The 13,793-nt window shown below is 42.2% G+C and overlaps 1 protein-coding gene across 1 annotated transcript in view; it reads right to left on the bottom strand.

The window, feature by feature from the left end:
* Positions 1–13,793, bottom strand: part of DPYS (dihydropyrimidinase) — a 56,736-nt gene that overhangs the window by 28,668 nt on the left and 14,275 nt on the right. The window contains exons 2-5 of the mRNA XM_060243341.1: positions 8,570–8,728; positions 6,851–7,030; positions 4,708–4,897; positions 279–435 (exon numbers count right to left, since the gene is read on the bottom strand). Coding sequence (XP_060099324.1) covers positions 279–435; positions 4,708–4,897; positions 6,851–7,030; positions 8,570–8,728 — 686 coding nt within the window. The remainder of the gene's footprint in view (positions 1–278; positions 436–4,707; positions 4,898–6,850; positions 7,031–8,569; positions 8,729–13,793) is intronic.

Genomic DNA, 13,793 nt, shown 5'->3' with positions numbered 1-13,793 from the left:
TTCTATTAATGGCAACACTTTCTTCCTTCTCGCTCAGTAAATGGCTGTCTACACATGTGGTTGCATTCTCCTCCATGCTGAGTATATAAGCAACCCCTGCATAGTAAACTTCAGTACTGATGCACTCTTACTGAATGTATGTGGCAGGAGAGAAAAAGGCTTGACATTTATTGGGCCCAAACCACTCAGGTTGACCTCACTGTATAAAAACATTCTAGGCAAGGAACCTGACTCTTACTAAGAAGAGGAATCTTTGTATAGGTTCTGAGCTTGCTTACTTTGCTAGGAGATTCATGAGAACATCTGGAGTGGAAGGATCTGGCCTCAGCGGAGGTCCCATCACGTGGGCTGCTGCATGTGGCCAGTCCTTATGCCAGTAGTGAGTGCCATCTATGGCAAGACCAGCAGCTATCGGCTCCCCATATACAACTTTCCCTGGGAAAAAGAAAAAAAGTTATCACTAAGAGGAACAAACAGCTTAGTAGCAATACTGTCCTACATAGTTGGCTGTAGTCTGGCCATATTGGATTCTTAGGTATAGTGATAAAGAACAATAAAAACAAAACCCACCCCTCAAACATATTCACCATAGCACTGAAATGGGGGTTACTTTTGTTTTTTGCAAAAGCAGTTGCATGGCTTTAAATTGCACCATCAACTTACATCACAAAACCAGATGGCTTGGGATCTCCCAGAACAAAGATACAGAATTTTCTATGTCATTATTAATTTAAAGATCACTCATGAGACAGGAAAGAAGATAGCAATGCTCATCCTTAATCAGAATCGCTGGTGCAACTAGTATAATGAGGCCTGCTTATCTGTAACTAACAGTCTGATCTGCAAACCGGTGAAACAGAAGACTCCTGCATTTAAGCCAGGGAATTCGACAACATTAATTTGGCCTACATGCCATGACTCACCGTTTCTTTTTCTTTTTTAAACAAAGAAAAGTGTCAGTCTCTAACCTCTGTAAGAAGCAGCGACCTCTGACTGGTGAGAAGATAATTATGCAATTGCTTTAGTGGGGAGGGGTGGATAAGCTTGCCTACTCCAGGTTGGGAAATTCCTGGAGATTTGGAAGTAGAGCCTGAGGAGGGTGGGATTTGGGGAAGGAAAAGACCTTAGCTGGGTATGCCATGGAGTCCACCTTTCAAAGCTACTGTTTTCTCCAGGTGAATTGATCTCTGCAGTCTGGAGATGAATTTTAATTCTAGGTTCATTTGGAGGCTGGCAACATATCATGTACCCCGAACCAGAGTTGCCAATCCTCAGTTGGAGTCAGGGGATCCCCTGGTTTGGAGGCCCTCTCCCCGCTTCAGAGCTATCAGAAAGGGGGGGGGGAGGGAAATTGCTGCTGGGCACTCCATTATACCCTGTGGAGATCAATTCCCATAGGGTATAATGGAGAATTGACCCATGTGTACCTGGGGCTGCAGAGGGGCTGTTTTTTGAGGTAGAGGCACCAAAATTTCAGCATAGCATCAATGCCTCTCCTCAAAACACCCCCAGGTTTCAAAAAGATTGGAAAGGGGGTTCAATTCTCTTAGCCCCCAAAGAAAGTGCCCCTATCATCCATTATTTCCTGTGGAAGTAAGGAATTGAAAAGGAGCACGGTCCCTTTAAATGTGATTGCCAAGTTCAATCATGCTTCAATCAGTCTGATCTGCAAACCGGTGAAACAGAAGACTCCTGCATTTAAGCCAGGGAATTCGACAGCATTAATTTGGCCTACATGCCATGACTCACCGTTTCTTTTTCTTCTTTTTTAAACAAAGAGTTTGATTCCCTACTCTTCCACATAAAGCAAGCTAGGTGACCTTGGACCAGTCATGGTTTTATCAGAACTCTCTCAGCCCCACCTGCCTCACAGGATGTCTGTTGTGGGAAGAGGAAGTCTCCTGGCTCCACCCCAAAGTCCCCAGGTATTTCTTGAGTAGGACTTGGCAACCCTATCTCTTCCCCAGGCTTAGGGTTGCCAATCCCCTGTTGGGAACAGGGGATCTCCTGGCTTGGAGGCCTTCCCCCCATATCTGCTGAGCACTCCAGTATTCCCTATGGAGATCAATCCATGAGTATTTGGGGCTCTGGAGGGACTATTTTTTGAGGTAAAGGCCTCTCCTCGAAAGACACCCCAAGTTTCAAAAAGATTGGACCAGGGGGTTCAACTCTATGAGCCCCCAAAGAAAAGTTTCCTATGAAGGAAAGCGTTTAAAAAGAGCACTGTCCATTTAAATAGGATGGACAGAACTCCCTTTGAAGTTCAATTGTGCTTGTCATAATCTGGCTCCTGGTTCCAATCCTCCTGGAGTTTACAGTGGACCCTGTAAGAAGAGCCCTGTAAACTCTTGGCTTCATCAGGGGTTTGTGGCCTAATATGCAAAGGAGTTCCTGCTACAAAAAAAGCCCTGGATATACCGATTGAGATATAGGATAGAAGGCCCAGGACAGCTATGGGAGCCTATCAGAAGAGAAAGGGAGCCTTGGAATCCACTGATTTAATGCAAATATTCTACACCTTTCATTCCTGAAGCTTTTTTGATTGCCTTGACAAAATTTCTGCTTTGACCTACATACTTTGGCTGATTTTACAGTTTCCAATGTTTGATTCTGAAGCCACTTTATTGGCATGATTTTGCAAAGGCGAAACAGAAGATAGAACTCCACAGTATTGTCAACAGTGGCATCTAGTGGAAAGAACCAGAGCGGCACTGCACTGAAAAATGAAGCTAAGAACAAAATAATAAGAGCTGGTTTTATACCCCACCCTTTACTTCCTGAAGGAGTCTCAGAGCGGCTTACAATCTCCTTCCCTTCCTCTTCCCACAACAGACATCCTGTAAGGCAGGTGGGGCTGAGAGAGTTCTGATAAAACCGTGACTGGTCCAAGGTCACCTAGCTTGCTTTATGTGGAAGAGTAGGGAATCAAAGCCAGTACTCCAGATTAGAGTCTGCCACTCTTAACCACTACAGCAAACTGGCTCTCATATAACTAAAAAGATATATGTAAATTGCACAAAGGCAAGAACACACAAAAACAAACAAAAAAAACCCTGGTCACAGATCAACAATATTCTTGTTGAGGATTTCATGTTATTTAAAATACAGGTGTTGTAAAAATCCTCATTAGCTGTAATTATTAAAAAGATGGATTTTTTTCCTTTCCTGTTAATGTATACCAATGACGTACACTCAATGTTAGGGTCCTTAGGCAGAACGCATGGAGAGATTTTCTCTGACCATTCTAGGGCCTGCCAGTTGGGGTTCCCAGGTCCTCCCTGGTCACTGGGAGGGGAGGGGGGAGGGGGAAGTTGGCAGATCCAGGTTGGGAAACTCCTGAAGATTTGCGGTTGGAGTTTGCAGGTAGGGACAAGAACCTCAGTGAGATACAATGCCACAGAGTCTGCCCTCCATAGTATCCATTTTCTTCAGGGAACAGATATCTTTAGTCTGGGGATGAGCTGAAATTCAGGGGACCCATGGGTTCCACCAGGAAACTGGCACCCCTACTGCAAGTTCACACAATTTGGAAAGAGTATTGCAGGCCCTGTGAGGACTTCGCTTCTATAACACTTTTTTAGTAAGAGGTTTTCAAAGGGTCAAGAGAAGCTGCCATATCAGAGGACACTTTTCTTGCGATGAGCTACAACATCCGATGAAGACGATGAGAAGTCAGTGTGTGGATGTGCCTCTTACACAAGACCTCCTTTAGCAAGTTTACATTTTATGCCAGCATAGCTTTAAATGGATTTGACTTGGAACTGGAAACAGACACTAAGTTGTGGGAGTGAAAATTACAGTTGCCTAGCAGCACCTAACACCTGGCCCAAAGCAGACAGATAGAGAAACACTGGGTGGAACATACATCTTCTTTGGGGGAGGGGGGCGTGTGTGTGAACATCCAAACAACTTCAGACTTGCCAACCAAAATGCCAAAGTCTTACCCTGGTAGTCAATATTCACTTTGATAGACCAGTGATTCGACTCAGTGCACAGTGGCTTCCAATGTTCTCTTTCTTATTAGCAGGGTTAACTTCAGTACTTTATTCAGTACTCTGGCTGTATAAACTGCCTGTCAGACTGTTTATCAGAAGGAAGAGCTTACTAGTACACATCACCTCCTTTTCTGGGACACTGCATGAAAGGAAGAGGAGATGTGTTGCAGAATTTGTAGACCAGGCAAGTGTTTGAGGACAGGCACCGACGGGAGCCAGGGAGCACTGTCTTCCCCAGGAACCACAATTCCTGAGATCTAATTCTGAGTCTTACTCATCAACACTCAGGAAATAGAAAAAGAACTATCTGGAAGCATCCTGGTGCATAAGAAGGGATGGAAGTGAGGAGAAGGAGCAATTCCCAACCATAGTAGGTTTGATGATATCCTAGAAGCCAGAGAGAAAGATCACTGACTGCTTGTGCACTCTTCTGCATGACTAACACAAAGTGCTTTGCCCGCACTACTACCCATCAAACAGATACCAAGCATCATGTACTGACATAAACATGAAGGCTCTTCAGGGTCTGTGAGGAAGTCTACATTGCTCTTACTCAAGCCAGATCATTAATGTGCAAGCACAGACTACCTAGCTGTTTTCCCCAGGGAATTATTTGTTTTCCCCTGGGTCTTAGGCAAGGAGAGTCAAACCTTGAGACCTGGGAATTCTAATTCCTGACTTTTTCAGTAGACATGCTTGGTGGGAAACATACCTTCTCTCCGTGCATCAGCAATCACCTTGGCTGAAGATTTGCTCATTACATGAACTACATAAAGAGGGCAGTCCACAGAGTTTGCGATGGTGATTGCTCTCTGGGTAGCTTCAGCTTCCACTTCTTCTGGGCGACACAATTCATGCCCTTCTGGGCCAGTTATCCCCAGAGATAACATCTTCTTTGCACCCTGCAACGCAGACATGTTTACTGCACAAATGTTACAAACAGCGACATTAACAACTTCTCATATATGGTCTACCTAATGGAGTGACAGTTTGGGTATCAAATAATTTCTTTGCTGTGACATGTGGGAAAGGACCACGTAGGTGAAGTATCTGTTGGTCTAACTATTTTTTATGTCTCTAAATAGGAAATGGCATGTTTCAGTGGGAATTCATGACTCGGTCCCAAATGTGTATCTTAGCTTTTGAAAGGAACTGCTGGAAGTGGATTTGTTGCCCCCATTTGTCCTCCATCAAGACCCATTATTTTTTTGCACCCCACAATCCCCTGACCTTGAGAAGTCAGCGGCACAGCCATAGCCATTCTTTCAATACCAAGCCCAGATGCATTTCTTGAGGCGCTCCCAAGGGAAATTGCTTGGGTATTGTGATTAAGGGTGTGCACATGGATATTTGTAAGCCAAAATGATGCTCCAAATTTGTTTTTTCATTTTGGCTTGGAAATATTTAAAATGATCCTAAACGCTCCCAAAATATAAGGATTGCTGAAACGTTTTCTTGAAATTTCAGAAATGTTTTGGCTTTGGGAACTTTACTAGTTGGTGGGGAAGGCAGGAGAGATAACTGGAGCCCTGCAGCAGCAGGCAGCCTGGCTTCAGGCTCCTGGTCTCCTTCACATCTCTTCTTTTTCTGCTGCCTTCAACTTTTCCTAGCATGACTGTCTTTTCCAGTGTCTCTTGTCTTCTCATAATAGCCTCAGTTTAGTCATTTTAGCTGTCTCATTTGTCTTCTTGGCAATCTGCAGCATCCATAAAACTCTCCTCCAACACCACATTCCAAATGAATCAGCTTTTTTCCTATCAGCCTTCTTCATGATCCAACTTTCACACCCATACATAGGGAATACTGTGGCATGAATTATCCTGATCTTGTTCACCAGCAGCACATCCTTACACTTAAGAATCCTTTCTAGCTTCCTCATTTTTCCAGCTGCCCTTCCCAGTCTCAATCTCCTTCTGATTTCTTGGATACAGTCTTCCTTCCTTCCTTCCTTCCTTCCTTCCTTCCTTCCTTCCTTCCTTCCTTCCTTCCTTCCTTCCTATATGAGGAAGCCTAAACTTTGGCATCCCCACAGCAGGCATAAGTTGCTTTTGTTCATTCCTTTCACTTCACAGAGGGTTTAAAGCTTCTGCCTGTGTTGTAACAGCAGACATTAGCTGGCAATCTATTGAGAAAAAGCTGATATTTAGAAGATAGTGCTATTACTTGTGTTTGGGTTATTCAAAATTTGCAGAGTCATCAGGACAACTGGAAATCATCAAGAGCACTCCGCTCCACAATCAGTTGGGTCCAACTCACAGCAACAAGAAAAACATGAACATAGAACAGAAAAGGCATTGATGTACCAAAATTTCCAGGAGCTGGTACATATAACACAGTTCATCTCCTGACATTTTTTTTTTTTGGGGGGGGGGGTTGGTTCAGGACAGGGAAGCTTAGGAGACTCCTTATTAATTTAAATGCATGTAAATGTGAAATCATTCAGTTTTACATAACTGAATCCAACCTTCAGAAAATCTGCTAAAGTGTACAAAAAATGCAAAATCTAGAATTTAGCCCTTATTAGCAGATGGCAGCATATTTGGCAGCAGTGAGTGATTCTTTGCTTCTCCATCAAATATTCCTGAGTCATAAGATGGGTAGCAGCCACTCACACTGATCACAGACCATCCACTACTGTTAACTGGTAGAACTGCTACTGGCCTGTAGACACTGAAAAAGGTAAATATCCATTAATTTCCCCTAAATAACCATGAATTTCACAACTTACAGTTGGCAAGCCCAGCTGCAGATATGATTAATGAACTTCCAAATCTAATTCTTCCAATCAGGTTATCAAATAACAATTGATATCACAATTATTTGGTTCATGTATAACTTCGAATTCAGAAAATTACCTCTGCAATCAAATCCCCGTTCTCTGCATGCACTTGTGCAATGGCACCAATTTGTTTGCACTGAGAAAAGGTCGCATGTAACTCCATATCTCCAATCATATAGAGACCTTTGTATGCCATAAAGGCCTTAAAGGAATTGACACCTTTCTCCTGGGCAAGAATTTTCATTTCTTCTTTGACCTGAAAAGCAACAGAAATGTTGAAATCAGCAACACTCTTAGAGTCTTACCTTTGTTTTGCTCACACTTCTGGAAACTGAATTAATCATATACACAGCAGCGCTAATGCACAAAAAGAATGTAGAATGGTTAGTGTAATAGTATGTTCCTATACTCTTAATCAAATTCTTTTATCCAGAGTTCTCTATAGAGCTTTCTTTAGAAAGCAGGCAATCACCTAGCCCTAACATATTTTTATGCATTTAGTAAAGGAGTAAAATGAGAAGAAAACTACTATTATTGATAGACATGTTATGTTTTTATTATCAAAGTACAAAAATGACAGAAAGTACCTAAGCTGAGCTTTTAGAAATCTCTGCATGTTAACACTTGATTAAATATTCATACAATTTTGTAATTGTTTATTACTCAAACATTTACATGTTGTGTAATTCACATGTAATGAGCTCTCAACCTGTGTTCTAAAGGTTATCAGATGCTACTCAAATAGAAGCCTAGTAGAATCAGGAAAGTGTTCCTGAAAGGACAGTTGCTGTGCACCCAGGTTAAAATGTGTGTGTTCTTCAGCAAACAGGGTGCTAGCAATGCCAAGTAAGTGTGGCGGAGCCCCTACAGGAGCAGGAACTAAGTATGTGCTCTAGAATATGACCCAGAATCCTTTGCAACATCCTGAGGTTTCTTGAGAAACAATTTACTGTGGAATTATACTTTCTGAAGTACTACTTATTATCTTAATTTATACCCCATATTTATCCCCACTGTGAAATCAAACTGGCTTATATCAGTCTGGCTATTTTATCCTCATGACAACCCTGTTTAGTCCAAGGTCGCCCCAAAAGCTTCCATGGGGGTTCAAAACTGGGTCTAACAACTCCTAGTTATAATATCACCATTCAAGGAACATCACATTTTTGTTGTAATAGGAAGGAAGGAAGGAAGGAAGGAAGGAAGGAAGGAAGGAAGGAAGGAAGGGAGGGAGGGAGGGAGGGAGGGAGGGAGGGAGGGAGGGAGGAAGGAAGGAAGGAAGGAAGGAAGGAAGGAAGGAAGGAAGGAAGGAAGGAAGGAAGGAAGGAAGGAAGGAAGGAAGGAAGGAAGGAAGGAAGGAAGGCAGGCAGTTGGCCACCCTAAGTGGCCAGCCTAAGTGTCAAGTATTTTAGGAGCAGGGGTAGAACTCTAGCAGGAGCTCCTTTGCATATTAGACCACAAACCCCGATGTAGCTAATCCTCCAAGAGCTTACAAGGCTCCTTTTTGTAAGCTCTTGGAGGATTGACTACATCAGGGTTGTATGGCCTAATATGCAAAGGAGATCCTGCTAGAATTCCACCCCGTTTAGGAGTAATATTCGAATATATTCTACAGTCCATGCTGTGCAATTTTCTACTGCTCTAAATGGTTTTGTATAGTCAGGTCACAGAAGAATGCAGACAGGAGTTGATGATGCCATCCACAGCCCAGCCCTCCTGGAACACCACAGGTCTTGGCTTCCTGTGCCACTTGTGGCTACTGTGCCAAGGGCCAGCCACCTTTTGTTATCATTACCTTGTCACTCCACCAAGTGACTCCCACGTGCAATGCATAATCACAGCAAACTTTGGGATCAGCCCAGCTTCTCCATTGCTCATAGGCTTCATTGAGGGAACAGCCTTTCTGAGGAATTGCAAAGTCAATGATCATTGTTGTTCCTCCTGCTAGAGCAGCCTAGAAACAAACAAAAAGCAGGTAAGCACACATGAGAGTGATTAAAATTTGGAATTTGCTGCCAAAGGATGTAGTGATGACAACCACAAGAATAAACAGCTTTATAGGGGGATTAGATAGATTCATGGAGGATAAGTCTATCAATGTCTTCTAGCCAGGGAGGCAAACCTCCACAATCAGGGCACTAATCCTCTGAATCCCAGAGCCAGGAAGCAATGTTAGGGGAAGGCCTCAGGCTCTATGCCCTGTTGTTGGCTCTCCAGAGGAACTGGTTGACCACTATGTGAGACAGGATGCTGGACTAGATCCAGCATCCAGCTAAGCTCTTTCTATATTCTTAAGCACTGGTTATGGATGAAGAAAATGCTGCAAGGAGATCCTGCATTGCACACACCTTTTTAGGTCCTTCTTGCTATTTAGTTATATTTAAATACAAACAGAGCTTTAATATATATATATATATTTGACTTTCACTGGTCTGATACTTATCTCAGATTCTAGTTCCCATCATGCTCTGCTTCTTAAATTTTTACTTTGAGATTGTTCTCCATTATAGCAATACAGGGAAAGTTCTCTGATTTCAGCTCAAGCTGTCTAAACTTGAATCTGCTAGTTATTAGAGAAAGAGATCCAGGGTGGTATAATGGGTATAGTGTCAGATTGGATCTGGGAGGCATAAGTTCAAATCCCCACTCTACTGTGGAAGCTTGCTAGGTGACCATCTGACAGCAATGCCGATTCTGTGAATTTAAGCAGATCATGGAAAGGAGGGCAGAAAGGATTGCATCAGTGCTTAGTTGTTGTGGCTGTTTCTTATACGCCCAGGGAAATGCTGATCACCACTTGGGAGTCAGGCAACAATTTTTCTCCTGGCCAAAATGAGGGATGAAGATGATAATGGTGGTTGTGGTTGTAATTTTGCCATCTTCTGGGTGTGGAACAGGTTGGGGTGGGGAGACATGTTTGCGAATTTCCTGCATTGTGCAGGGGTTGCACTAGATGACCCTGGAGGTCCCTTCCAACTTTATGATTCTGTGATCTTGAGCTAGGCACATGAAAAAACAATGTATGCTACACAGGCCTCCTTGATGGATGTGGGCAGGATAAAAATGCACTTCAGTCAATCAATCTGCATTAAGTGGCCTTTTTATTGAGACAAGGAATATTGTCATTTCTGTTTGGCTGTCTAGCTAGATAAAATATATGGTATTCAGTTGGACCCAACTTGGATGGCCCAAGCTAGCCCAATCTTGAAAGCTAAGCAGGGTTGGCCCTGGTTAAGGCTTAGATGGGAAACCACCAAGGAAGTCCAGGGTTGCTATACACAGGGAAGCAATGGCAAACCACTTCTCTTCATCTCTTGCCTTGAAAACCACATGAGGTGTTGCCACAAGTTGACTGCAACTTAGTTGCAGTTTCCACCACTGTTCTGTTTGTGAATTCATACACGGGGGCTCAAGTGCTAGGACAATTTATTTTATTTTATTTATGGAATTTCTATTCAACCCATGCTGCCAAAGCAGGCTCAAGAAGCTGGACAAGAAAAAAAGCAACCCTAGAACTTCCTTAATTCTAGAAGAAAAAAGAGATTAGATTTATATCCTGCCTTTCACTACTTGAAAGAGTCTCAGAGCAGTTTACAATCTCCTTCCCCTCCCCCTCCCCACAAGAGACACCCTGTGAGGCTGAGAGAGCTCTGACAAAAACTACTCTTGAGATGAACAGCTCTGTGAGAGCTTGTGACTGACTCAAGGTCACATCAGCAGCCTGTATTGATTCGGCCTTGCATCTACTGGTTTTGGTTCCATACTCTCCATGTCCAGTTATTGTATTTGTAAACAAACAACTTTTTAAACAGCAGGCATGGGCTTAGTGTGGCAGCAAACTGGATCATTATTACCAATGCAGCTGAAATGCACTGCTCATCTAGAACTGTGCTGATTTTTTGGTGGGTGATGCGCCAGAAACTTGGTGCTGCCATCAAGGTTGGTGTGGGAGAGAGGGCTGCCAGGTTCTCCCCTGGCCACTAGCAGGGGAGGGGAGACTAAAGTTGCCAGATCCAGGTTAGAAAACTCCTGGAGATTTGGGGATGGGGCCTGGGAAGGACTGGGACCTCACTGAGGTGCAATGCCATAGAGTCCATCTTTCAAAGCATCCATTTTCTCCAGGGGAACTGATCTCTCCATTCTGGAGATGAGCTATAATTCCAGGGGATCCCCAGGTCCCACCTGGAGGCTGGCATCTCTAGATGGGGAGAGTCTGTAGCATTTAGCCCTTGCTGAGCCTTCCCAACCAGATGGTCTGCAGAATAAGAAGAAAAAAGCCAGAAGTACCTCAGGCATACAATTATAGCAGGAGCTGTTTCCCCCAATGCCTGCTGAGCTGGAAAAACAAATCCGTGTATCAGCAGAACAATAATGGAGGTGGAAGTGATGACTTTGAAATATGGCACCTGCAGTACAAAAGAGCTTTGCTTTAGAAACCAAGGCCCTGTGGGATGCTGAGGAATTCATTTGAAGCTCCTTAATATATGTTTCTCCATAGAGAGGGCAATGAAGTGGAGGTAGTTTAACCTGCAGGTGATCCCCAAATTGCTGAAAGGAGTCAGGATTATGTTAGGAGGGCAGGAATATGAAGCAGTGTGGGTTAAGAACTGAGATGCAAAAGGGACTAAATGAATGAGAAGCGATGGCAGATGAAGCGTGGGGTTAATGATTGTAGTGTAACACACACTATAATGAAATGCACTGTTGGCTTCCTAATGGGCTATATCCCTCAGGGGAAAGTCAGCACGTTAGTACTCAGAAGTCTCTGGATTCTTCAGATCAAAATTAGAGAACAATTTGGAAAGAAAGAAAGAGTACATCAAGAAGACTGAAAATATTTCCTTTCATAAGAAACAGAGATTGCCTAACATTATTTAAGCTAACAATAGTTTTATTCAAGGTATGAGCTTTTGTGTGCACATGCATTTCCTCAGATACACTGAAATGCAAGTTACCAGTCCATGTATATAGAGGTTGAACAGCATATTAGCATACTGTAAAATGAAGATGTTTTATCAGATGCAAACAGGAATAACAAGCTCAGTTTATATGGTCACCATTTGTTTGGATTTAATTCCAGGGGATGGGGACAGTGAAGCAAACAAGTATGTCAAAATTGGAGACAGATGTGTAAATGTACCCCTCTTAATTGTGGAGTGCTAAGAGTAATTAACTGAGACCCTGTTATGCTCAAGCATTGAGGTAACTAACAGCATCTTTTTCTTTGAAGTGGGGTGATTTGCAGTGTGGTATTATGTCTCCTCTGTTACCAAACCAGAGAAATGCTTTCCAATATGCCATTCTAAATGATATCACATTCTAATAACTATTCTATTCTATTCCAAATAAGAAATAAAATTAAAATAAAAAGGATGTATAGCCCTTCTTGTTGAGAATACAGACTGAATGAGTTTAATATATATAGTGAGATAAGAAACCAATATCCATGTTATATCCTGCAATAACTTGTTAAATTGTAATAATTTGTAACTCAGCAATTTTTCTTTCCGGTCTGTTCCTGAAGTTCCTTTGCAATAAAACTTTGTTCTACCGCTTCAGAGCAGCATGGCTGCCCACCTAGTATTATTTAAACCACTTCCCTGCCTCCTAGCAATAGATTTGTCTCAGCCTTATCTCTGATTCCATTAGCCAGTTTTTAATATGTTATATCTCTCGTCAGCTGTATTCAGCCGGGATACAGACTAAATGTACCTTTGGTACCCCACTTTCTAAATTCAGTTAGCCCAGCTTTACTGCGCATTAGCCCAAAATCAGATTACCAGAGTCAGAGTAGAGATTGAACAATATTTTTAAGCAAATCAGTTTCAGGCTTTAAAAGGTGCGACTGGAAGGCCGAGACTTTGTCTTTCTCATTCCTTCCTTCTTGACCAGGACTACTGTAATGGACTCTGCTTGAGGCCATCCATGAAGACAGTTTTAAAAGCACAACAGAATGCTGCTACCAAACAAGTGAAGGTCATATCTTGCCTACATTAAAACCACCACTAATTTATCTCTGGGTCCCACTCAAGAACTGCTTTGACCTACAAGGCACAAAATGGTCTGGTGGGCCTTTTTAGGTTGCCTATCAACAGCCCAAGCCATAAAGGCTCTCTCATTTATTTTGGGACAGAAGAACCCATGGATTTGAATTAGGGTTGTTTATCTCTATTAGCTTTCCTGCTAGCCTTGGAAAAGTAAAACTTTTTTTTTTTTTTTTTGCAGTTACAGCTTTTCTATAGTTCTCTGTGGATTTCAAGGTAATGTTAAATGAGCAAAGTCCAAGGAATTCTGGATGTTTAGTCAGCATAGGTTTATGAGCTGTGTTTATCAGCCTTGACACACCTTTTCATTCTGATTTGCTTCTGCTTTACAGTTAAATTTTATTTTCCAAAATGCAATCCTTTGATGTCATGTACTTAAATACAAAAATGATTTGGAAGCATTTTCAAAAGATACTTGCCCTAATGCCCCACAAGGTCTTTCTTTTGTAACATCTGCAAACAGAGATATGCCACACTTTTAATTATTACACTAAAAGCAAACATTTAAATTCACTTTTGCAATTAAATGTGATATGGTTGGCATCCCACCCCCGATCCTGGTGATTAACTCTGCATTTTAATAATTGCCTAGAACAATAATTATACCAAATGACATTAAGTATTACATGGTCAAAGCACAATGTCAAAGGGCCCAGAATTGCAGGTCTGTTTGTTCTGCACTTCAAGTAATAAATAATCTATCTTAAAGTTGGTCTTCTCTGCTGCTACTGAATTTTAAAAACTATTTAACATGAGTGAAAATTAGGATTAATTTTTTTTAGAATGGAGATTAGCAGATCAAACTGCTTTAAGATTTACTGATACAGAAGGTGCTGATTGTTGATCATTTTGGTTGGCTTCTGGCAGGTTTCCCTGTTCTACAATGTGCTTCTTTGTATAATAACACAAATGCAGCCATACTGCAGCTCTATATGTAAACTCTGTTAATAATTCCTTATACTTGATTATCTGTTA

This window comes from Heteronotia binoei, chromosome 7 (assembly GCF_032191835.1).
Source record: "Heteronotia binoei isolate CCM8104 ecotype False Entrance Well chromosome 7, APGP_CSIRO_Hbin_v1, whole genome shotgun sequence".
NCBI classification, from domain to species: Eukaryota; Metazoa; Chordata; class Lepidosauria; order Squamata; family Gekkonidae; genus Heteronotia; species Heteronotia binoei.
This window is presented reverse-complemented; position numbering and strand designations above follow the sequence as displayed.